Raw genomic sequence first — 25,119 nt, 5'->3', positions numbered from 1 at the left:
GAAGAACGATAATAAAGATACCAACGTGATTAATGAGATACGCCTCTATGGAATATTATCGATAGGTACTAATGAATTCGGGAAAGACCAAGCATATATGAATTCGATGTAAAGGATTTTCAAAAAGTGAAGGTAAGATTAGTAACAACCCTGTGTTAGCAATACTCGACGATAAGAAGAGGATTTTGTATGAAGTATAATGATATGTCTATGCGGCTTAAGGACCGTTACATAAGGTGTTCTAATAATAATCTAGAATAATCGCGATAAGGTTCGCACTGAAAGGGACAAAAAGTTTAACTAATGAGAACAATTTGGATTTTTTTTTTCTTACATTGAACACGAGGTAGAGGCTATAGTCAAATTGATCAAGAGTTGTGATTGAGAAATCTATTATCATCAAGGAAAGGCCAATATGGGGGTCGACACTTTAAGTAGTAAAAGATAGATTGAGAATAATAAATTTCAGGATAACTGATGAAAAGGATTGCATGAATGAATTTTGAAGTTGAGACAAGGTGAATAAAACCCTTTATTAGGTAACCGGGAGACTTGATGATGCCTAAAAACTTAAAAGAATATTAGTCATGACCGAATATGAAAGGGATGTCATTGTTTAGGCAAGTAAGTACTCGACATAGTTGAAAGTGAAAACGGAAAGGCGAGGTTTAAAATTTTTGCGATTGCGGCCTGTAAATGACCCGAATGGGAGTAAGATTTTATTATAATAAATTCTAGAGGAGGATTATCAGGAACCAAGTAAGCCGTCGTGCTATTTTAGGATTTTGAGTAATAGGTTAAATAAGACCGCCTATTTTATTATGCAAAGGATAAATCTCCGCTCTATAAATTTGTTATGAACACGGAAGAGATAATTGGCGATAGGGAGACCCCGTGATATTGCGCCACGTAAGGATTGCGAGAAAGGACAAACAGAGGCATGACTTAAAGTTCTTAAATCGACAAGTAGGATGGGAGGACTATCCAGACCATTGAAGATACGTCTATCAGCTTGCCTTTTATTTGGAACGATTAGGAGAATCGCCTATCATTGACAGGAAATTCGTATAGATATACTTACCACGCGAGCATATGGAAAATAGACGCTGATATCCCTCACGAAGGACAACGTGGAAGAATGAAGAATGTTATGGTTAGAGCTGATCAAAGGCAAGAAAGATCGTACACGCCCTATAAAGGCCACTGGTAGCAGGTACCAATTAATGTGAATACGTCTAAGACGCTAGCGAGAATAACAAGTACGACCCAGAAGGTATCGTAGTACTGTAGATATTATACGGGGAATGATTAAAGAAGTCCGACCGATGACGGAAGATGAACGTTCCACGATCCTAAAACGTGTCAATCAATTGCGTATGAAATGGTGCTTCCTTCAAGGTGGCAACAGGACGATGATGTGCCTTTCATTACTACAGGAAGAAATGTTAAATATGACGCTAATCGTGTAACAGGAGACGAGCGTGTAGAAATGCGACGAGAACTTCTTACATAAAATAATCGACAGAGATGATGCGCCAAAATGGGAAAACATTAAGGAACGAAACTCTAGCACTAGTCGGAGCGATGGAGGGGGAAACGAATAAGTTGAAAGATGATTCGAAACACTAGAAAATGAGCTAATCGTCCATATTATAGATTTTTAAGGTAAATGAAGCGACCAGTTGACGTTAATCGAATTACCGACAATAACGAGTTATCATGCGGGCATTGGAACGGCTACAAAGTTTTGTCCGGAAGAAAGAATTGTTCTCTCTTAGGTTGGAAATAAATTGGTAAGCAGAGGATACTGGACCATAGTTGAGTCAACAGACCAAAGGAATTCCTAGAACTTATCAGAACCCGGCTAGTGGTAGCCCAGGATGAACAATAGAGATATGCGGACCCAAACTATAAAGATAGAAAGTACGAAGTAACAGACCAAGTATTATTGAAAGTGTCTCCCAGGGAGGGAGTGATGAGATTCGAAAGGATAGAGACTATGAAGTAGTGGATTTAGTGTTGTTGAAGGTATCTCCATGGAAGGGGGTAATGAGGTTTGGAAAGAAAGGGAAGTTGAGTCACAGATTCATAGGACCCTTTAAAATTTTGAGGAGAATAGAACCCCTAGCTTACGAGCTCACATTGCATCCTAATCTGCAACAAGTGCACAACATGTTCCACGTGTCAATGCTAAGGAAATACCATGCCGATGCGCGACATGTGATAGAGTACGAGTAAGCAGAGTTACAACCAGACCTAACCTACATTGAGCAACCGGTAAGAGTAATGGACCAAAAAGAACTAATGATGAGGAAAAAGACTGTGAAGCGGGTTAAAATCTTGTGGAAAAATCAAAATGTTGAAGAGCCAACTTGGGAACTAGAAGACGTAATGTGGAATAGATATCCCCACCCATTTTCTAATTGATTCCGGGACGGAATCCTTGTTAGAGGGGAAGACTGTAATAACTCGAATTTTTGAGACTTTGTAAAAACGTTTAATGAATAGTAACCCTGACAGACGGGGAAAATGTTTTAGCCCACACTATGTTGTGCATGAGAAATTGAGTTTCGGAGTTGATAACATGATTATACGTACCAAATGAGTGTATGTAAATGCTATTCATTTTCGAAAAAAATGAACTTTAAAAAATGATCGTATTTACGAACCATCGAGGATTACGGGAATCATAATATAATTACGAATTTAAAATCCTACGGATTTATATACAAGAACGATCCTTCAAAATATAAAGAATAAATACGAATGGATTTACGCCGCGAACCGTTTACGAGAAATCATTACGAAAACTATTAAGCGACCGAACAAACGCGTAAACGAATAAATAAACGTATCACGCTAACTAACCATGGTAGAAAAGTAACCATGGTTACTTATCAAATAGTAAGCTAAGCTATATAGGCATGATCACCTAAAAATAAGGAATAGTGAAGCTAAAGCTAAAACCAACTAGGTTAGCTTGTAACCTAGGAAAGCTAGTAAGATTTGTCCAAGATATGCCAACATAATACTAGATTAGGTTATATACTAAAAGATATACAAACATATAACACAAGTCTTATTCAAGAAGCAAGCAAGAAGCTCACAAAATCTCTATCTCTCTCCATAAACTCAATGCTGATTTTCAAGAACACCATGGAAAGAAAAATTCATATCTCATGATCTACTCATTCAAAACTCACCAAATCTGGAGTTTGGGGGTCTTCCAGGTTTTATGGGTCTCGGAGGACGGTAATCTGGATCTTTTTTTAGTACTGCTAAAAGTGTCGCCTTCTCGGCGTTAAGTTTAGTAAATTCTTTCTCGGGCCGACTACGGGGTTGCCAATCCCTTTCTTTCCTATCCCTCGGGGGGTTATCAACTGTACACGCTGGCGATGACCGGCGTCGTTCTGGGCGCCTTTCGTGTGCGGGCGATCGCGGACTATAGCTACGACGACGTTCATATCTTGATGAACGCCGGGGAGACTGGATGCAGCTTATTGCTTTCTGGAGCATCATGCGATGTTCTATAATATGAAATGTAGCTTGTAGGATTTTTGGCCTTTTCTCAAAAAATTCTTCTAGAAGTAGCCCGTGTCGAGATTTATCAATGCCCGCTGTCAGGAAGTTGACGGCCATCTGCTCTATTAGATCTGGAATTTTTGCTATTTCCTCTCTAAATCAAGTTAAGAAGCTTCTGAGGCTTTCACCTGAACGTCGGTGCATTGTCATCAAGGACGCTGTGACTTTTATTTCTTTATAATTACTGGAGAATCGAGCCTGGAATTTACTTTTTAGTGTTGTTCATGAGTCGATGGACCGATGTGCTAGATTTTTGTACCATCGAAGAGTTGTGCCTTGGAGACATATGGAGAAAAATTGACATCGAGCAATTTCTGAGTGACCAAAGAAGGCCATGCGGCCCTCAAAAGTGTTGAGAAATTCTAACGGGTCAGACGATCCGTCGAAGTGGTCGAGGGCATGTGTTTTCAATGTCCTGTCGATGCGTGCTTTCTTAAGAACCAGAGATAGATGACTCTCACTGACAGTTTCGAATCCCGAGTGATTGCGCATTATGGTACGCATCTGTGTTATTTCCTCTTGCATTTTAGCAAATTCCTCATTGGAGATAGATTCCGTGGACTCCGTTCGTTGAAAGACGTCGGTAGACGATACTGTGTGTTGTCGACGCTCGCGCGATTGCGTGTATATCGACTCTGCTGATGGTTCATATTCGTATTCGGCGTCATCATCTTCGTCGTATAGTTCGTCGTCTTGCCCCTGGTTTTTTATCGACACTTGTTGGAGCTCTCGGCGAAGACGCTAAATTTCACGCTGCCGCTCGAGCTTGGCTTGGAGCTTTCTGGTCTCACGTTCTAAAAGTTCGAGCTCTTCGTCGGAGTAAGGTAGATCCTCCTGGTCTTTATTATTTTGAGTTTTTAACCTCTCACCCTTTTCGAGATGAAGTTGCATATCGCTTGAAAGCACATTTTTGCCCTTGGATGTCTGGATCCTTAATCGCTGATCTGATTTGAACTTTCTCTTCTTGTCGCGCTGATTTGCATTTGTTAAGTTCAGCGGCTGATCATGAGAAGCTCCTCCGGTAGGGGAAATAAACATTTCGGCTTCAGAGTCGACTGTTTGGGTGGTTCCTGCTCACCGTGGCTTTTAGAATCAGCGGCGATTTTTGCCGTCAGCTCCTTCACCAGAGTTGGTTCGGCTGTTGCCGGATCAATTTCTTCCACGATCTTATCTTGGTTGAATCTTCAGAATAAAGCTCTCCTTCTAGCGCTAAATAATAAGCCTCAAATATTATTAATACATAAGACCAATCTTTAAGATGGTATTTTCTTTACTTAATTTGCCAAACTCTTCAAATGAGTTTGTTCCTTTTTATTTATAGAGAGTCGCAAATGGGCTTTTCTTTACCAGTGGGCCTCTTGGGCCATTACATCATTTACGACAACTAAGTCTTGTTGGGCTTTCTCTCCTTTATGCCCATGGTCAAACACAAGCTTATTTATAGTCAAATATAAAATTATGTTATATGACAACTAATTATATTTGTGTATCTTTCTTTCTTGACAATAAAACCAAAACCCCTATGAAACAGCAAAACCTAAAATCTAAAAATAATTAAATCATAACCAATAAAAGTTAATAAGCTAGCAAAGTGTAAATATATACAAACTTACTGAACGAACTAGGACTAAAAAATCTTAAAATATTATCCAAAAAAAATCTTAATTTAAGTGAATTACATGTAATTTACTTCAAAGAGCTGATAGACTTGAATAATACTATGATATTATTGTGTTTATCGAATCTCAACAGTGTTCTGAGTGCTCTGTATAATTTGATTGAAGAAGTTTTTGTGTATTTAATGGTAAAATTGTCGTGGTTGAAATGGATAATCATAATGTATTTAGGATACTCCCAGCTATAAATTGTAATTTGGGCCGAAAGACTTTAAAAATAGAGTATTCTGATGATTTTTTCGCTGTAAAACACGGTTTAGTAAAAATGTAATATAACAGTTTAATAAAAATGAAAAATAATTAAAGACAAAAAAAATGAAAAAAGAAAGAGAGAATTGAAGAATAAAAAACAGGGGGTAAAAAGTGTGAAGAAATATAAATACCGATTCATAGTCTTTTGTTTTTGAACAGAAATAGAAACGTAAGAAACCCAAAAGCAAAAAATCGAAAAACAAGGGTTTGGAATCTGTGTTGTACTGTTTTCACAAATTCCGACCCATTTGAATCTTCATCAACCCCATTTGCGGACGGTGTATATATATATATATCGTGAGTGATGGATTTGGATCTGTGGATTTCAAAAGTTAAAGAAGGCCAACACTTGTCTGAAGATGAGCTTCAGCTGCTGTGCGAATATGTATTGTCCCTTTTTTTTACCATCATGTCTGATTATTCCCATAAATTGAGAATTAGGCCTTTTCTATTTTCTTTTCGATTTCAGATTATTATATTCCAATGTTTCTTGCCAGATTCTCTTAAATAGCATTGGATAATTGTCTTTATTAAGAAAGGAACTCGTGGAAATATGTAAATTTCCGCCTTTTTCTTTCTTTCAAATTAAATGAATTAGGCATACAGCTGGGATACCTTCAACTTTGATGTTCTCTATGGTTAAATTCATTTTGTTTATTCCGACTCATTTCATTATGAATTTTCATGTCCGTTTGCACTATATTTTACGAGTGCACAGGGAATATAAATAACTAACACTTTCGTTAAAAGTATTGCACGCTTGTTGTGTATAAGAATTGAATTGAATATATAATGTTCAAGTGCTACCATAACTACTTAGGTATATAGTTAGGTAGCGTTGATGCACTCTGTATCCCATACGGCCCAGGTGCATATGCGGTGTGCCATTCTGACGGGGTGCGGGAAGGGTGGATTCCGTACTTAACGGTTAAATGTAAAATATATCAAAAGAATTGATTTGTTTTACATATTGTATATATACGTCTATATGTATAAAGGTGATATACATAGATTAACTATTTGACTTCGTCTACCTATGTACCCACCGATAGTTCACATTGTCTATGTAATATCTTCCTATGATATATCCTATAATATATAAAATTTAAAATTTGTTTTCTACTTCTAGTGTTTAATATTTAGTTTAATTTGAATGCAACTCTTGGATTGTATATATTTTATGTATTATTTATATATGGTTTTCATATTCTAATAAATGCCGTATTTCCCCGCAACGGAATTCCCATAGTTTTGGATTTGCTGAATTCCCTTATACATGTACTGCGCACCCGCACTCATACTTCTTAAACAGCTAGGTATAGTGATGCTGATACCCTGGCACAAATGGTAGTATTGACATTTTAGGCTTGCTAATTGTAAATTATGGTCCAATGGTTTTTTTGTGTCACTGAATAAAATATGGCATTTCTCTTCGTTTGGAGATTTTAAATTCTATTTAATGTTACACGCTACATGGTGGACAAATTCATTTCAAAAAATGTGGACTCTTTTCAGAAGCAGCTGTCCACCTCAGACATTCCATTTTTATCAAGATGTTTTTGTTAGGTTGCATTTTAAGCGGCATATTCTTAATTATTTCTTTTTCATTCATCTTATAGCTATCTTTCTAGGTACTAATTGCCAAGTAACAACTATTTACATTTTTTTTAGCAAAAATTGCGTCTGACTTGAGTCCATTTGTGTATTTATATGTATATTAATTGTGACAGGTGAAGGACATCTTGATTGAAGAGTCAAATGTGCAGCCTGTTAACAGTCCAGTTACAGTTTGTGGCGACATTCATGGTCAGTTCCATGACTTAATGAAGCTCTTTCAGACAGGAGGTCACGTACCAGATACAAACTATATTTTTATGGTCTCTCTCTCTCTCTCTCTCTCCCCCCTCCCCCCTATTACTTTCTCTGTGTGTGTCTCGTGGCTTCGAATTTTAAAACAACGTTAACCATATATATGCTTTTTTTATTAATTGTGAAACTTTTTGTTTCTCGGCAGGGAGATTTTGTTGACCGTGGATATAATAGTCTTGAAGTTTTTACAATTCTGTTACTTCTTAAAGCAAGGTACGGTATTCATGGGTATAGTTCTCTGCTCGAGCCCTTGTGCATATGAAGTGACTTTATGATATTTTTTATGTAGTTTAGTCACAAACTTTCTCCGACTAATATTTGTGTATCTTTATCAAGCCTGAAGCTGGCATATAGCAAAAAATCAATTTAATCAGTATATTATTATATTCTGCCACTAATCTGGGTACATAAGCAGTATCAGAAGGCAAGGTTAAAAGAGATATAATTTCTACGATGTTCTAGTACAGTAGTATCGCAGAAGCTTCTATAAAAAAGCATCTACTATGTGTCTGAGATGTGCATCATTCCATGAAACAATGTAAACACTTGTAGTGATGGTCCTGGTCTTATCTCTTAGTCTTAGTAATAATTTCAGTTTAGGTAGCATGTAACTATATGATTCTTCAAAACATTTAACTAAAAACTTAACTACAGACTACCAAATTGGGAACATGTTGTAAAATTATTGTGAAATTGGTGGTTACCAAATTAGTTCAAATTTTATGGAATCTGCTACATTAGATCTAAAAAAGGTCACCTGGATAGGATATGCCTATGCTCGTGTTCCTTCAGGAACATTTAACTGTATGGATACATAAATACACTTTTAAACTTGAAATCTATACTTTTTCAAATTTTGGTTGATTGAGCATAAAAATTCGATATTTGCTACTTTATTTGTTGATTTATTTTCTCTGGTTTGCTTTTTCCTACTTCCTACCAGATATCCTGCAAATATTACTCTTCTACGGGGGAATCATGAGAGCAGGCAACTCACACAGGTAAAATTGATGTAGGACAAGATTTGTAGAAACGATGATTTAATAAACAAAACACAATAAAAAGATCAAAGCAGCAATGAATTATACAAATCCCAAGAATAATTAATCAATATTATTCCAAAGAAAGTGTATAATCAAAGTTTAGTAATAATGTGGGGGATTATATTACTTATATAGACTATAAAACCTTAGTATCAAACCTAATGGACCAAGGACCGTAAACATTTGGGCTTTATTGTAAATAAACTCCTAACCCCACATATAAAACATATAGATAAATACATTATTTATCTCTACTCTAAACAAATATAAACTACTAATAACATATAAATTAATTGATTATATCCGTTCCTCATCATTCTCCCCTTGGAGAAAACTCGACCACGAGTTTTGTAGAAGTCAAGAATGATCCAAGGATAAGATGGAACCAAGATAAAATTCATGGTTTTCTGGAAAAATGGAGGCGCAAAGAACTTTGAAAATTGACAAACAAGTGAAGGAAGCCTAGGCAAGTACTACGGAATGATGAAGTCGATATGCTCAACCTCAATAATATCATCATCTACTTTATGATACCCAAAAGTTTGAAAGCAATCTGGTTGTGGCTTGGTTTCTTCCACTTGCTCCTCACAAGCAACCTCTAAATGCTCAACTTGTTTAAACTCCTCGACTGAATATTGCGTAACTTGTTTAACCTCCTCAATTGAATCTTCCCTATCAGCTTCTTCAGTATGCTTAACTTCCATCTCTTCTTTAATCATCTTCTCATTTTACAAATGTACAAGACGTTCAACCTGAGATGTGAGAGTCTCAAAAGCCCTATGTACTTCCACCTTTGCACGTTTGTAATTTTCATCTGCAAGGTTGCATCTTTCTTTTCTCAACTCAATTTCTTACCTCTTTTCCAATCTTTTAAGTTCATCAAGTTGGTTATTCAACTCCTTAACCATAAGTTTATATTGAAGTAACCAACGGTCACGATGACAAACATAGACTTTGTAATAGAACTCATCATGTTCAATAGATATTATCTTCCACAATATCAATTTGTTGTTTAATGTAGGAAGACATGTTCTAAGACATAAAACAAATGCCAATTCTCTGAAGTTTAGGGGCTGAGCAATAAGTATTTTAAAGTTCAGGGACAGGTCTGCATATTCTGCAAAGTTCAGGGGCTGTTATGTATATTACCAGCCTCACGTTTAATTTAGAAAAAGTTATAAAGCTCGACTGGAAAGGTTATCCAATCTGATTCTGATTATGTTCTTTACTTCCCCAATCCGATCCTTCTTGTCATTTGTCCGATGACTGTTTAGAGAAGTAGGTGGTGGGCTTGCGGGTTTGGGTTGGCTATAAAGGTTCTGATTTGGGGATTAGAGTTCTTGCATACGGGTCGAGTCGGGTTTGCAATTAGGGTTTAGAGTTTGGGGATTTAGGAATTTGTATTTGGGTAATGGACTTTTAGGGTAGCAGCGTTGAATAGGTGGATGAACAGCGGCTGTATGGCGGCTGTGGGATGGTCGTTGACTAGTGGTAAGTGTGGCGAACAGCAAAGACGTGGCTGTGAACAGTAGAAACGGCCGCGAACAGTAAAATCAGGATGAACAGTGATCGATGAACAGTAAAAACCTCGGGAATTCGGCTCTGATGCCAATTGATGTAGGACAAGATTTGTAGAAACGATGATTTAATAAACAAAACATGGTAAAAAGATCAAAGCAATGAATTATACGATTTCCAAGAATAATTAATCAATATTATTCCCAAGAAAGTGTAGAATTGAAGCTTAGTAATAATGTGGGGGACTTAGTATTAAACCTAATGGACCAAGGCCCGTAAACATTTGGGTTTTATTGTAAATAAACTCCTAACCCCACATATAAAACATATAGATAAATACATTATTTATCTCTAATCTAAACAGATATAAACTACTTAATAACATATAAATTAATTAATTATTTCTGTTCCTCATCAAAAATACTTCTAATCTATTTTAATATTATATATTGTTACAACCTCCCTTCAATACATGATTATCAAAAGAACACTAAACTGAATATGCAAAAATGTAAATGTTTTTGTGTTTTTGTGTGTTTTAAGTGCAGAAAATCAATAGATATAGGCTAGATTATTAGAGAATAGCAGAGAATCACAGAGAATAGCTAGATTTCGAAGAAGAAATGAACACAGAGAAAGTTTAGAGAAGAAACAATTCAGTTATAGAGAGAGAAACTAGAGAGAGAAAGATACTTGGTGGAAAGGATATTCCATTTTCTGATAATAGTTCAAAGCATAATGAAAGTTACAGGTTACATATGCTATTTATACTAGTACTGCTATCATGACTTCTCTTGACTTTTGTAGAAATACCAAACTTCCCTTACTTACATACTCTTCTTAATACAGTATTAACAGACTCATATTATACTCCTTATAGCTATCCTGACATCTATGTTACTCGTACTCGGCTAGAAGTGTTTGACATGGACACTTGTCCAAGTATCGGACTCGGAAACATTTTGGAAAATATACATGTTTTTGGCCGAAAAAGTCCGAGTGTCGAGTGTCCGAGATGGGTACTCGAAGGTAAATTGAAGAGTCCGAGTAACATGGCCTGACATCACTCCCTCCTTCAATTTCACCTTGTCCTTATGGTGAATCTCTCCTGTAACCGGTTCTTCAAATTTTCTAGACAAGGCATCATACACCTCATTGTATTTACCCTGCCTATACAGAATAGTATAGTTAAATCGTAAGAGTTTGCTTATCCACTTCTGTTGGATTAAATTGGTGACCTTCTGCCCAGTTAAGAATTTTAATGCCCAATGATCAGTCTTGATATAGAAATGCTTATCCATTAAGTAGGAACTCCATTTTTTAACAACTGAAACCAGAGCCATTAATTCTTTCTCATATGCTGACATAACCTGGCCTTTTGGTCCTAAGGCTTTGCTGAAATAAGCCAAAGGCTTGCCACCCTGAGTTAGGACAGCTCCTATGCCAGAGTTGGAGGCATCAGTCTCCACAGTGAACTTTGCTGAATAATCAAGCATCTTAACCTTAAGTACTGGTGTACTAACGAGGGCCATCTTGAGTGTCTGAAAGGCTGTAGCAGCTTCCATGAACCAATGAAAATTGTCTTTCTGCAGAACAGTTGTTAAGGGCTTTGCAATTATTCCAAACCCTTTCACAAATTTTCTATGATAGCCACTCAGGCCCAAAAATCCTCTCAAAGCTTTTACAGTAGTTGGGGTTGGCCAGGATAGAGTGTCTTCCACCTTTGATCCACAGCCACTCCTTCAGAAATTGTGTGCCCCAAAAAAGCAACTTCCTTCATGAATTCACATTTTGACATCTTTGCAAAGAGTTTGTTACTCCTCATTAGTTTAAACACCTCTTCCAATTGTAACAGATGCTCCCCCTTGTTCTTTGAGTAAATGAGAATATCATCGAAGAACACCAAGACCGACCGATTTCCTCAGATGAGCAGAAAATACTCTATTTATTAGATGTTGAAATGTAGCAAGGGTATTTGTGAGCCCAAAGGGCATCACAGTAAACTCATAGTGACCCAAGTGGGTTCTGAATGCAGTCTTCTCAATGTTACCTCTCCTTCATTCTGACTTGGTGATACCCTGCCCTTCTTAATTCCAATTTAGTAAAGAATTGAGCCCTCCCAGTTCATCCAAGAGCTCTTCAATCAAGGGTATGGGAAAGTAATTCTTGATTGTGAGTGAGTTTAACTTCCTCTTATCAATGCAGAACCTCTATGTTCAATCCTTCTTTTTTACTAGGAGGATAGGTGAAGCAAAATGAGAGTTACTAGGCTTTGACTCCAGAATCTAGCATCTCTAGTATTAACTTTTCAATCTCATATTTTGCTCATAGGAATTTCTGTATGGCCTGATGGAGAAAGGCTGGGAACCTCTTTCAAATCTATTCCATGTTCTATACGGCTATACCTCTATGAGGTGGTATTCTCACCGGTGGCTAAAAGATGTCATCATACTTGGATATTAGTTGCTGCAATTGATCACTAGATTGATCTTATTCAGGTCTATCATGTGCTTATGGTTTGTCAGCCACTGCATACAGAAGATATATAAAACCATTTCCTGCCTTTGGCAACAACTGACAAAGGCAGCAACACTCATCTCTTGCAAGGCTGGTCTTAAGGCTTGGGGTTTCCCCTCCAAGGTCACTGGTTGCGCTTGATATTGAAACTTGAGTTGGAGTTTCTTGAAATCAAAAGTTACTGGTCCTAAAGACCCTAACCAGTCCACTCCCAATACAAGTCATACCTCCCCATTGGCAAAGTTCTCACTGAAGTATTAAACTCCATGTCTCCTACCTCCCATTTAAAACTTGGACATTCATATTTGTTGCTAAGATGATTTCCATTAGCAACCAATACCTGTATTGGATGAGTTTCAACCAACTCACATTTCATCTTAGTGGCTGCAGTTTCATCTAAGAAGCTGTTTGTGCTTCCTCCATCTACCAGAATAGATAAATTGTGCTTTCCTCTATTTCCATTCAGCACAATGGTCTGATTACTGTGATTAACTTCAATTGCATGTACAGACACTTCCATTTGCAATTCTGGTACTTGTTCTTTTTCCATCTACCAGAATAGAGAACTTGTGCTTTCCTCTATTTCCATTCAGCACAATGGTCTGATTATCGTGATTACCTTCAATTGCATGTACAGACACTTCCTTTTGCAATTCTGGTACTTGCTGTTCTGGTAGATTCTTGTCACTTCCTTCCTCCTTTTCAGTTGAGACCTTTGTTACCCGGACTTTTCAATTTTGCCCTCATACCCGTGTCCATCGGACATGACATGGGTGTGGGTATGGGATCTGAGTCGGATCCTTTAGATGGAAACATGACACTTTAACCATGAGAAATCTAGTTCAAAATTATTTAAAAGGCCTCACAACAACTTAATCCTTTTAATTCAGGGGTGGGATATTTATAAATTACTTTTTTCATGTTATCCTTTTGATTTATGTTATAAATATGATATAACCAATTATACATATGTTTACTTTATGTGGTAGAATACACAAATTTACAAATGTAATGTATAAAAAGCAGGTATAATTTCGATTATGTGAAGATAATACGCCGAATCCCCGCACCCGTGTCCAATTTTGGATCCATATCAATGAATCCTAATTTTTTAAAAACTAAGAGTCTGACACTTAGATCCGTACCCGCATCCGACACACGTACCCGAGTCCGGGTAACATAGGCTGAGACATCAGTCTTCACAACTTGTTCACAGAGGTTACTATTATTTATAGATAGCTCATCTTCAATATTATCATCTTTGTTCTTAGTATCCGTATCTCCCTTAATGCTCAGCCATTCTCCCCCTTCTAATACTTACCAGCCTCATACCTATTATACTCTGTAGTATTTTCTTTTGGTAAGCATCTTGGTCTGAATTCAGCACAGAATCTGGCCTTCTTAAAGGCTTGTTCCACTGATTTAGGTTCCAGCAACCTGACTTCATCTCTGATTTCCTTACATAAACCTCCAATGAAGCTTTGAAGAAAGAACTCTTCAATTAGAGAAGGTATCCTTTCCTTTAATTGTTCCTTGAGTTTCTCAAACTGATCAAAGTAGTGATCCACTGTAGTAATCTGCTTGAGTTCCTTAAAGCTGTCAAACAAACAGTCACCTTCTACAGCTCCAAACCTGATCACCACTTGAGCACAAAATTCGTCCCAATCAACTTGCTGCCTTCCAGTAGGGTACACCTGATACCAGCTCTTTGCTACTCCTAGGTGCATTAAAGCTATAACACTTTTTTATTTCCTGGAATGTCAAATATATCAAATTACTGGTCACAGTCTTAAATCCACTCCTTTACCCCATTGTTTCCCTTGAACTTAGGAAATTTTAGCTTGAGGTGATGCAGATTGCTTTCCTTGCCGGTCCTTGCCAATTTCACTTTTCCTTTTAAGTGCCTCTGCTCTTTTTCCAAAAGGATTAATAAATTCATGCTGATGACCCTGTCTATTTCTTCTCTTACTAATCAATTGAAACTGTTGCACTACTAGTTCCATCATTTCCTCTATTTTCTGAAGTTTTAATCCAGTAGTTTCCCTGTGTTTCAAAAACTGCTGTTGTACACTTTGCAACAAATCATTATAATTTTTATCTTCCTCGTCCATCAGTCTCATCTTCCTACTCAATCCCAACACAACTTCACACAATTCTCAACAATCAACCAGTAAAAACAACTCCTAAGTTTCACAGTACTTCTATCAACAATCAATCAACAACACAGCAACTGAAGAGCAGTAAAACTACTATAAATCTAATATTTTTGTGATTTTCTCAGTAATATCAAGCAAAACTACTAGATCTATGTAATACTAGAGTAAACAACTACTAAACTTCAACAAACAGAGGATTGAACTAAGTGAGACCAGTAATCAAACACCTGGAGTGCAGAAATTACAACTCCTTAAATTCAACTGAGATTACTGAGATCAGTAGCTCGATCAGCTCGCCTAGTGTTGCACAACATGATTGAAGCAGTGGATTGATCAAATTTGAAGCTCAGATACCAAATCTGTCAGGAACTCTAAAGTGAATATGCAAAAAAGTAAAAGTTTTTGTGTGTTTTAAGTGCAGAAAATCAATAGAGATAGGATAGATTAGTAGAGAATAGCAGAAAATCACGGAGAATAGCTAGATTTAGAAGAAATGAACACATAGATAGCTTAGAGAAGAATCAATTCAGTTATAGAGAGAGACTAGAGAGAGAAAGAGACTTCGTGGAAAAGATATTCCATTTTCTGATAATAGTTCAAAGCATAATGAAAGTTACAGGACACATATGCTATTTATACTAGTACTGCTATCATGACTTCTCCTGACTTATGTAGAAATACCAAACTACCCTTACTTACATACTCTTCATAATTCAGTACTAACAGACTCATATTATACTCCTTATAGCTATCCTGACAGTGATGAATTTCCATGGCCTGTAGAAGGTAGAAACCACTACTATTTCAGAAATAGTGTTACAGTCTAACTAAGTTTAGTGTTTCCTCAATTGCACTGCTTCTGCTTTTTTTCTTTGATGCACTCCTAATAGCTTCTTATATTCCAGAGATTATTATGAGGAAAGAAAGTTTGTGTTGCACATGGCTTCCCATGTTGTTTCTGCTTCCATTAGTGTTCTTCTTATTTCCTTTCTGCATAGCTGGCCTATGTAGTATAAATACGTAGCCTAGGTCATTACCCGGAAAGTCTTAATTTTCTATATAAACATTAAAGTGACATAATAATTCGAATTTTAACCAAATGGAAGATTGGGAAACAAGTGACTATACTCAACAAACACGCCTTCCTACTGCTCGATAAAAAAATGGTGTATTAGTAGATTACTGCACCGTGGTAACATGGAGCGAATAAGAAATTCCTCCGAAAATACTTTGTTCTTGTGGTTTCTAATGTAAACATATTCAGAAGTCCGAAAATATTAATTAGGAGTCCTACTATATTAATGAGGCGCTTCCATTTTTATTTACCAGGTAGTTCAGTCATATAAAGGCACTGTTATTTTTATTATAAGATAGTTCAGCACATAAAGAAATATTGTTCCATGACAAGAGTTATGTACTAGCACAACTCTTTTTAGCCTTTCGGATGGAAATTATAATCATGTCATGCTATGTGACGTATTCAGAAATAAAGGCATTGGATTTCGAGTAAAATCCAAATTTTAACTAATGTTGTTGTGAGAGTTTCATAAAGCTCAGTTTAAAGCTTGTGTTGCGCTATGAGCTAAATGTTTGCTGCTTTGTGTTATGTTTAATTTTTTTTTTTTTGTTCGAAAAGTTCACCTACCTAGGTCTTACTGCTGCTGGTACGTTACAATTTTGATATCTTGTTATTTTTTATTTCTAATGTATCTGTTGTTTCAATTTGTGAAATTCTTGAGGTTGTATGTTGTTTTGAGGCACTATTTGTTATAGAGCATGTTTCAAGCCTGAGTTATCGATTCATGCTTATGATTAAATTACTATCTTTTCTAGGTCTATGGATTCTATGATGAATGTCAAAGAAAGTATGGAAATGCTAATGCTTGGCGGTATTGCACCGATGTTTTCGATTATTTAACTTTATCAGCAATTATAGATGGAACGGTACTCTCTTCTTTATCTCTCTCTATAGGTTTATATATGTGTATGCATGTATGATGTCTGTGTTGCTGCTATTTGTCTACTTTTGTGCTTGTATGCTATATTGATGTCAGTTTTTTACCTCAATTTCAGGTACTCTGTGTGCATGGTGGCCTTTCTCCGGACATTAGAACCATAGATCAGGTCTGTTTTACTGTATGATTACTGGCTCTAACTATTTTCTAAACAACTGTTGTGTCCACTGTATTATATAGGAAAGACGTTGAATTTTATATTTTTGCATTCGGGAACATATATTATTTCTTTCAGCTAGTCTATGAGTAAGTTTAAAGTTCTTTTACCTATTCCATGGAAGTATATAGCTGTCAGTTGGAAGTTATATAATGTTTGTTAATGATTATGAGTATGTTGAATCTTGGAAGTTGCTTTTCAATAAGAAAAAGATTATTGCATGAGGTAGAAGGGATCTGGCTATGTACAGACTACAGTAGGTTTGTACAGAAGGAATCTGGCTTTGTCTAGAAGATGTGATTCTGTGCTACGAATACAAGTAGTATGTCCTGTTATTGTAATTTTATTCTCTAGTTTCATGTTTTGTTTCTTATTTGCCATTTATCAAGTGAGTGTTGAAAGATTAAGTTTATATATGTTCCATTTACTTAACAGATTAGAGTCGTTGATAGAAATTGTGAAATCCCACATGAAGGCCCTTTCTGTGACCTCATGTGGAGTGACCCTGAAGATATTGAAACGTGGGCTGTCAGTCCTCGTGGTGCTGGCTGGCTGTTTGGGTCCAGGGTTACTTCAGAAGTAAGGGTTATAGTTGTACCTTCCTGGTAACAAGGTGTTTGCAAATTTTTATATCTTTACCATGGTTTTTTTGTACCTCAGTTTAACCATATTAACAAACTTGATCTGGTTTGTCGAGCTCACCAACTTGTGCAAGAGGGTTTGAAGTATATGTTTCAAGACAAAGGACTTGTAACTGTGAGTCACCTATGTTTTGTTGGTAAAGTTCGTAAGTGAAAACATTTCAGTGTATGCAAATATAAATCATTGCTTCTTGATCTTTGCAGGTCTGGTCTGCCCCAAATTATTGTTACAGATGTGGAAATGTTGCCTCGATTCTTAACTTCAACGAGAATATGGTACTATACAATTTTTTTATGCTATATCCTAGTCAGTCGAATCACTTATATAGATCAAGCGGGGTCACTAGTCCCAACTGTGGTAGCCTATCATGCAGACTGTATGCAATGACAGTGTGTTGAGTAATTTTGTAATATTCTGGTAATCGGTTAATAGAATTATAACTTTATTCATCTTTAATAAAGCTGTAACTACATTGTCACGCTGTACTTATATCTATCGCAACAAATTGAAGTCTAAATTTTGGTCAACCCAATAGGTCTTTCCTATTTTATTTGCAGACTATCTATTACCTAGACGCTTCAATTTTTCCCTCATACCCGTGTCAACCGGACATGAAATGGGTCTGTGTATGGGATCTGAGTCAGATCCTTCATATGAAAACCGGACACTTCAACTTTATGCACTTCAGTTTGAAATGATTTATAAGGCCTTACAACTTGTTTCTAGGAGGGGTTGTCCATAGATTAATATTTCCATATTATCCTTATAGTTTATACAATAAATTTTGACATGAACAGTTGTGTTTATGCTTTTCTATTGGTAGAAGACACTAACTTACAGATGTTAAATATGTAAAAAGTAGGTATATTTTCACTTATTTGAAGGTTGTGTGTTTAATTTCTGCACTCATGTCCAATTTCGGATCCATATTTTTTGTCGTAGTTTTTTAGCTTGAATGTTCCGGATGGTAAAATTTAAACTTCTAAGTCAACTACTAGATTTTCTTTTAAAAATAAGTTAAATAAAGCAATATGATGGTTTCAGTTATATCTAATATAGAGTTGTGTTATCCGATTAGGCACTCTTTAGTTTTGGCTTAAAATTTCCCATTTTGTTTTTACCTAAGAGATTGTATTGTGTGGATAAGTATATAAATTCTATAGGTGTACAACTCGAGTAACTTGATTATGTGATCATTCTAACATTTTTAGCTGTGTAGTTTAATCATAAGTTTCAAAGCATTATCTTATATCTATTGGCTATTAGACATATTGGCTCAATAGTTTTCTCTTTGCATGTTGCCATTTTCATTGTTTTGCTTCTTATTATATTCCCATCAGGAGAGGGAGGTGAAATTCTTTACTGAAACTGAAGAAAACAACCAGATGCGAGGTCCTAGAACAGGAGTACCTTATTTTTTGTGAGTGATATCTGTTCACCTTTTCAACTGTGATATTAATTAAGCACTTGATTATTGCTGCTCCAGTCAGAGATGGATGAAAGATTGTTCGATTAGAACTGGCACGATGTGGATTAATTGCCACATAAGATGAAAATTGTACCTAATATCTGTGGTTTGCTGATCCAGTGTAGTAAAAGATTCTTTAGAGGTCAATTGTTTTACTCAAAGTATAAAATCTTAGATTACTCTCTACCAGGGTTAACTTCTTTTTTTGTGTGTAGAAGTTGTGTTGTAGCCAAGTACTGGTGATGCTTGATATTAGAATTTGGTCTTTACAAGAAAATGAAAAACCGAAGGTTATGCCTGTCCTTTTTTTTTTTGCTTCAAATAAGTAAATCTAAATTCCTTTAAAATTTTTAACAAGTAGAAGTCATTCTTTAGTAGATAGTTTATTTTTTGATAATTAATCACACGCACATCTCAGGAGTCGAACTTGTGACCTCCCGCAAAGTACTGCACCTCTCGCAAGGGGGTCACTGCGGGGGTCGCACTGCACCAACATTTTGTTGTTTTTTTTGTAAATAGTTATTATGCTCCATTGAAGGTCTTATTTGTTTTTTCTCATTTCTCATTTCTGTTTCTGTGATTCATGAATCTGTCATTTTTAATAATATTCTAGCGTCCAAAATTTTGGATGAAAGTCGATCTGAACAGAAATATTAAAAAAGGATTACTAATTAACAAGTGAATTCTATTGTAGGTCACCAACTTGAGTTACATACTTGCATTGTTTTGTTATTAGGTAAGGAAGGTAAGAATTTTGCAATCCAACTCTTCAAAAGAACTGAAGGATGTAGATGTTATATAAAACGTACAGGTAGATATTTCTGTATATACGTTACTTTTACATTCATTAACAACTCCATCAGCTTTACAATATTCATAGCAAAATACATCAACAACTCCAAGTTAACATTCTCAACACCAAAAATATCTTTGTACAGATGTGCCATGGCTGACCATCTAAAAATTCATCCCGTAGTTGATATCGAAGCACCTTCAACGGTTCCTGTAGTGCCTAATATCTCATCCATATCTTCTCAATCCATGCATGTCAAAAACATGAATCCAGTACCACCACAAGTACACGGGCCAACAGGCCCACCACAGCCACCATTTCGGCAAACCACCCCATTAATTCCATCACCACCACACCGCAAGTCGAGAAGCTTTTGTTGCAAATGCATTTGTTGGACAATCTCTGTGTTGATCCTCATCCTCGTCATTCTTGGAGCCATAATAGGCATTCTCTATATAGTTTTCCAACCAAAAGTCCCCAAGTACTCTTTAGACCGCCTTCAAATCTCAGATTTAAGACTAAACACTGATGGCAGTCTCTACGCTAAATTTGATGTCCAAATCACAGCCAAAAACCCCAACAAAAAGATAGGGATATACTATCAGGAAGGAAGCCATTTAAGTGTCTGGTATGCCCAAACAAAACTATGCCAAGGCAGGTTTCCGAAATTTTACCAAGGTCATAGGAACGAAACGAGTTTAAACGTGTCATTGACAGGGCAAGCGCAGTATGGGAACACGTTGCTGGGGGCATTGCAAGAGCAACAACAGACAGGAAGGATTCCTTTAGACCTTAAAGTAGATGTTCCTGTAAGTGTAAAACTGGGGAAGTTGAAGTTGAGGAAAGTGAGAATACTGGGAAATTGTTTATTGATTGTCGACACATTGAGCTCCAATAGCTTAATCACTATCAAAGCTAGTTCTTGCAAGTTTAGATTGAAGTTGTGAAGGTTCTGAAATGTATCTTGTGTTGCATACTATCTTTTTTTTCTTTTGTTCTAATATAATTTTGGATTTTGATGTTTTGTTATTATGGCAGGAGGGTAAGGTTTTCTTGGGAACCATAACTAAGTAGAAAATTAATATATTCTTTTAATTATTCTTTTGTAATGTTTTTCTTTTTCAGAATTTTTTGCAATTTTTTTTATGTTAAATAATATATTTTTATTATGTGATTCAATGTATTTTTTAATTTATTGTTTTATTATTTTCTTTAACATAAATTTTGTAATACGTTTTTATATTAGAATATGTACTACTATAATTACAGAACATATTTCTAATAATATTAAAATGTATAAGTTTTCAAATAAACATATCTATCAACTTAAACCTCAGGCCAACTCCAATCATGAATCCAAATTTGAGGCGGATCCAAATTCTATTCCAATCATGTGTTTGAAATATAAATTCAAATTCAATAATCATTATTATATTCATTTTTTAGATTCATACGTTTTAATTATTTTTTTAAAATAATTAAAGACCTCTCTCCAAACTCTTGCAAGAGTATAGTTTTTCTCTCCTTCCTGCTCTAGAGGTGAGAGAGGGTGTTACTATGGCATCAATTAAGGACATTAAAATGTAAATGGCGGACATGGACATCAAGAACGAAGAGCTTATCTTTGATGAAGGTATTGAAGAGGAGATTAATAGATTCGAGCTCTACATGGTAGGCAGTTTTTTTATCGGGTTATGAAGACAAAACTGGATGATGTATGGAGGCCGGTTTTGTGAATCACTATCAAAGATCCGAAGCCGGGTCTATATTTATTCCAATTATACTATATTTTGAACTGGTCGTTTGATAACGCACTCCTTGTTTTGAATGAGATCAAACAAGGCAAGAACCTGACTAAAATAGCACTGGTTCGTGCAGATTTCTGGATCCAAATACATGACCTCTAGTATGCTACATGTCAAAAGCAGTGGGGAACAACTAGGTAATGTTTTTGGCACGTTTATTTAGTATGATGCTAATAACAATTCTAGTATTTGGCTTGAGTTCATGAGATTGAGGATTCAAGTTGATAACTCCGGTGAGCGGGCGGCTCCGTCCGACGCCGTTCCTGGACCTTCTTTGGCTATGGATGAGGTGTAGCTGCTGGTTGGGCGCCTGCAAAACAACACCGGAAGGGGGGTCTGGTTCCCACGGCGCCTCCGGTGTAAGAATAAGAACAGGGCTTTGGAGAAGATGAAGATGTGTATATGTAATGCAGAGGCTGCTGTGTGTGTGTATGGATCTGTATGTATGATAGCTGCTGTGTGTTTTTGAATATATGAGAGAGTGTGAGTGTGCAAGAGTGAATATTTTCCAACTCCTAAATCCTTCAGCCTTGGGGGTATATATAGCCCCAATGTAGGGTTTAGGGGTAGTTACCTCTAAATCTGGGCCGTTGGATCTTGGGAGCGGAGGACGCCTGACTTGGGTGGATTGCTTACACGTGTCCAGGGGAGGACCACCTCCAGAGTGTCCTACCGGCCTTCTGACACGCGCCGTGCTTGTCTGGTGTGTTGGTTGTTGATAGCTGTCATAGCCACGTGCCCACGTACCCTTCCTTGGTGGGTTGTGGGATGTGCATTTGTTTGCTGGGACCTCCCTCATGGTGGTCTTGGCCCCGATCCGGATCCGGGTATGCAGGTGGATCCGGATTTGGGCAATAGGATAGACCCGGGCCTGGGCTCCTATGCTTGATTGGCCTGGGAGAGGGGGGTCTTAGTAGGTTAGTTGAGCCTGTATTCCTTCAGTCCAGGTTGACGCCTATCCGGGTCTCTTATACCCTATCATTTGTCCTCCACTCCCTTATGCGGATTTTCTGGATGAGGGAGTAGAGTAGGGTTGCATATTCGGCTTAGGAAAAAATTTTCTGCTCCTGGTTGCCCCCTAATCCGGATCTGGTGTAGTAGATGCCAATCCGGATTAAGGTATAGTAGATGCTTTAGAAAATTTTCTGCTCCTGGTTGCCCCCCAATCCAGATCTGGTGTAGTAGATGCCAATCCGGATTAAGGTATAGTAGAGGCTTTAGAAAATTTTCTGCTCCTGGTTGCCCCCCAATCCGGATCTGGTGTAGTAGATGCCAATCTGGATTAAGATATAGTAGATGCTTTAGAAAATTTTCTGCTCCTGGTTGCCCCCCAATCCGGATCTGGTGTAGTAGATGCCAATCCGGATTAAGGTATAGTAGATGCTTTAGAAAATTTTCTGCTCCTGGTTGCCCTCCAATCCGGATCTGGTGTAGTAGATGCCAATCCGGATTAAGGTATAGTAGTTGATCCAGGATTTGTGCTTTGGAATTTGAAAGGTTTGGGATTTGTAACGTTTTTGCTTAATTCCCCCCATGAATTTGAATTTCGACAGTTAATTCCTAAAAAATCGCCCCCATAATGATTATGGGTCTTCAATGCAGTTTTGTAACTGCTATTCCAGCCAACTGCGCCCTGCCACGTGGCAGGGGCTACTCCTTTTCTCGGGCCTATAAAAGGCTGTCTCCCCTCTCCCCTTATTTTTTATTTTCTCATCAAAGAAATACCCAACCGTCACTTAACTCTTGTTCTCTCCCAAAGTTCCCGAAGTCTCGCCGACGATTTGAAGCTCTCGATTGCTGTTGCCTTGATCGTTGTTCTCCTTGCTCTTTCCTCTTTTGCTTGCGATTTGTAAGCCTTCCTCTCTTGTTTTTTTATTTTTCCTTTCGAGTTCTTGCACTTTTCTCCGAGCTTTTAGATGCTTCGATTTTGTTGTGGATTCTTTGTGTTGCGGCTTGTTTTTTGGTGGATGTGTTTATTTTTTGCTGATTTGTGTTTAGATCTGTTATTTTTTGGGCCTTTTTGTTTAATTTTTGTGCGCTTTTGTATTCGATTTTTCTGGGTTTAGTCTCTTTGTTCTTCGTGTTTTTGATAGAAAAACTGTGTGTATCTATAAAACTCATATGTTTTGCCTTTTGATTCTCAAAATAACTGTTTGTGGGTTAGGGTTTTTGTTTTGGATCCGGGTTGAGGGTATAGGATCCGGATCGGGGGAGGTTGTTGGGTAGAATTATATGACATGTTTTCTAAGCTGTTTTTGGTTGCTTTTGATCCGGGTATGGGTGTTTGCCGTGAGGAACCGGGTGCATGAGTGATTTTAAGTTTTTGGTTGCTATGGATCCGGATTCGGATATTTGCCACCAAGATCCGGGTCCATGGTTGTTTTGTTGTTTATTTGTAGTTAACATGATCCAGATCGTTGATGTTTTTCCGGGTTGGACTTGCATTGGTGGTCCGGATCATTAGGTTATGGTAAAACTAACATAACGTACCTTATCCGGACCGCTTAGCAAAACAAATAAAATCTGTAGGGCCCAGGCTAACTGACCTTCATTTTAATAGGTATATGGTCCGGACCAAGGAGCGAGCTAGGAAAGTCTATAACTACTACCCCAACTTTTCTGACGAGGAGAGTGATCCGGATTCATCTGGTAGAGAACAGATCCAGGGCGAGATGGTGAGGAAAGGGTCCGGGTCTGTGGGAACAATTACGAGCTTCCGGTTCAAGAGGCTTCCGAAAAACTCGGTTATTTTTACGCCAGACGGCCGCTGGTCCGAGATTAAGTATCATTTCGTGAGAAAGCCACCCGGGTTTGAAGATAGCATTTATTATACCCGGGTCAGATACGAGAGGCACGAGGATGGCCACCCGGGTGTTTATGACCAAGGTGGTCTGGAAGCAGCTTTTGCTTCGTTTGGGATCAGCCGGGATCATTACCAGCTGAAGGATTTTTATGCTGAAGCTGATCCTGGTGATATGGACAAGGCAATCCGGGCTGCTTTTCAATTAACTCCTGATATCGCTTGGAGGTGGCCCGAGCCCCATGAGAGGATTTTCCATCGTCCTGCGGATGGTTTTGTTCCAGTTTGGCTGGAGCATCTAAGGTCCGGGTGGAGCCCTCGTTGCCATATTTTTCTTAAGCACCCGTGTAAGTATGTCTACAGGATATCCCCAATGCAGATAACTCCAAACGGAATTAAGTCTATGACCTGGTTCATAGCTTGCTGTAACAAGGCCGGGCTCATGCCTACCTTCAAGTTGTTCCACCATATTTTTTATCTCTCTAGATCAAGCCATAAGCCTTTTTATGAGCTCAGGTTCCGGGCAGCAGAGTGCGGCTTTGGTCCGGGTAGGTCCAAACCTGTCATGCACCAGACCTTGTTGAAATATTGGAACGGGGAGATTTTGATGTTGAAGGGCTTCGACCTGGAGTTTCTCCCCTATTTTACAACTGGGGAAGTTAAGACAAAGTTCAACCCGGAGATCTTGGAGGGGGAGGCTGTAGATCAGATTAGGAAATTTTGCGGTAGTCTCGGGTTCCAGCCGACCCGGGATACCTTTATGAACCATAAACTCCTATTCCAACTCGGCTGTAAATTTTTCTTTAACCTGCTCTGCTTGTGATCC

The 25,119-nt window shown here is 37.5% G+C and overlaps 2 protein-coding genes across 4 annotated transcripts; both read left to right on the top strand.

Annotated features, from left to right (window-relative positions):
* The first annotated feature begins 5,652 nt into the window (after positions 1–5,652).
* On the top strand, positions 5,653–19,205 carry LOC141717917 (phytochrome-associated serine/threonine-protein phosphatase 3). Of its 3 annotated transcripts, XM_074520166.1 has the most exons (12): positions 5,653–5,895; positions 7,241–7,387; positions 7,525–7,592; positions 8,323–8,380; positions 16,447–16,557; positions 16,687–16,737; positions 17,015–17,107; positions 17,221–17,364; positions 17,446–17,541; positions 17,631–17,702; positions 18,768–18,819; positions 18,914–19,205. In XM_074520166.1, exons 1-12 carry the CDS (start codon positions 5,815–5,817, stop codon positions 18,925–18,927), a joined length of 987 nt encoding a protein of 328 aa, XP_074376267.1. In that variant the 5' UTR covers positions 5,653–5,814; the 3' UTR covers positions 18,928–19,205. The 3 variants fall into 3 exon arrangements, with proteins under 3 accessions (XP_074376267.1, XP_074376266.1, XP_074376268.1); XM_074520165.1 differs by having other exon boundaries at positions 5,654–5,895; positions 18,768–19,205; XM_074520167.1 differs by lacking the exon at positions 17,015–17,107 and having other exon boundaries at positions 5,656–5,895; positions 18,768–19,205.
* A 111-nt stretch (positions 19,206–19,316) lies between these two features.
* LOC141717918 (NDR1/HIN1-like protein 6) lies at positions 19,317–20,667 on the top strand. Its single transcript, XM_074520169.1, has 2 exons — positions 19,317–19,706; positions 19,834–20,667. Exons 1-2 carry the CDS (start codon positions 19,687–19,689, stop codon positions 20,633–20,635), a joined length of 822 nt encoding a protein of 273 aa, XP_074376270.1. The 5' UTR covers positions 19,317–19,686; the 3' UTR covers positions 20,636–20,667.
* The last annotated feature ends 4,452 nt before the right edge of the window (positions 20,668–25,119 follow it).

Source organism: Apium graveolens, chromosome 4, assembly GCF_009905375.1.
Source record: "Apium graveolens cultivar Ventura chromosome 4, ASM990537v1, whole genome shotgun sequence".
Lineage (NCBI taxonomy): Eukaryota > Viridiplantae > Streptophyta > Magnoliopsida > Apiales > Apiaceae > Apium > Apium graveolens.
This window is presented reverse-complemented; position numbering and strand designations above follow the sequence as displayed.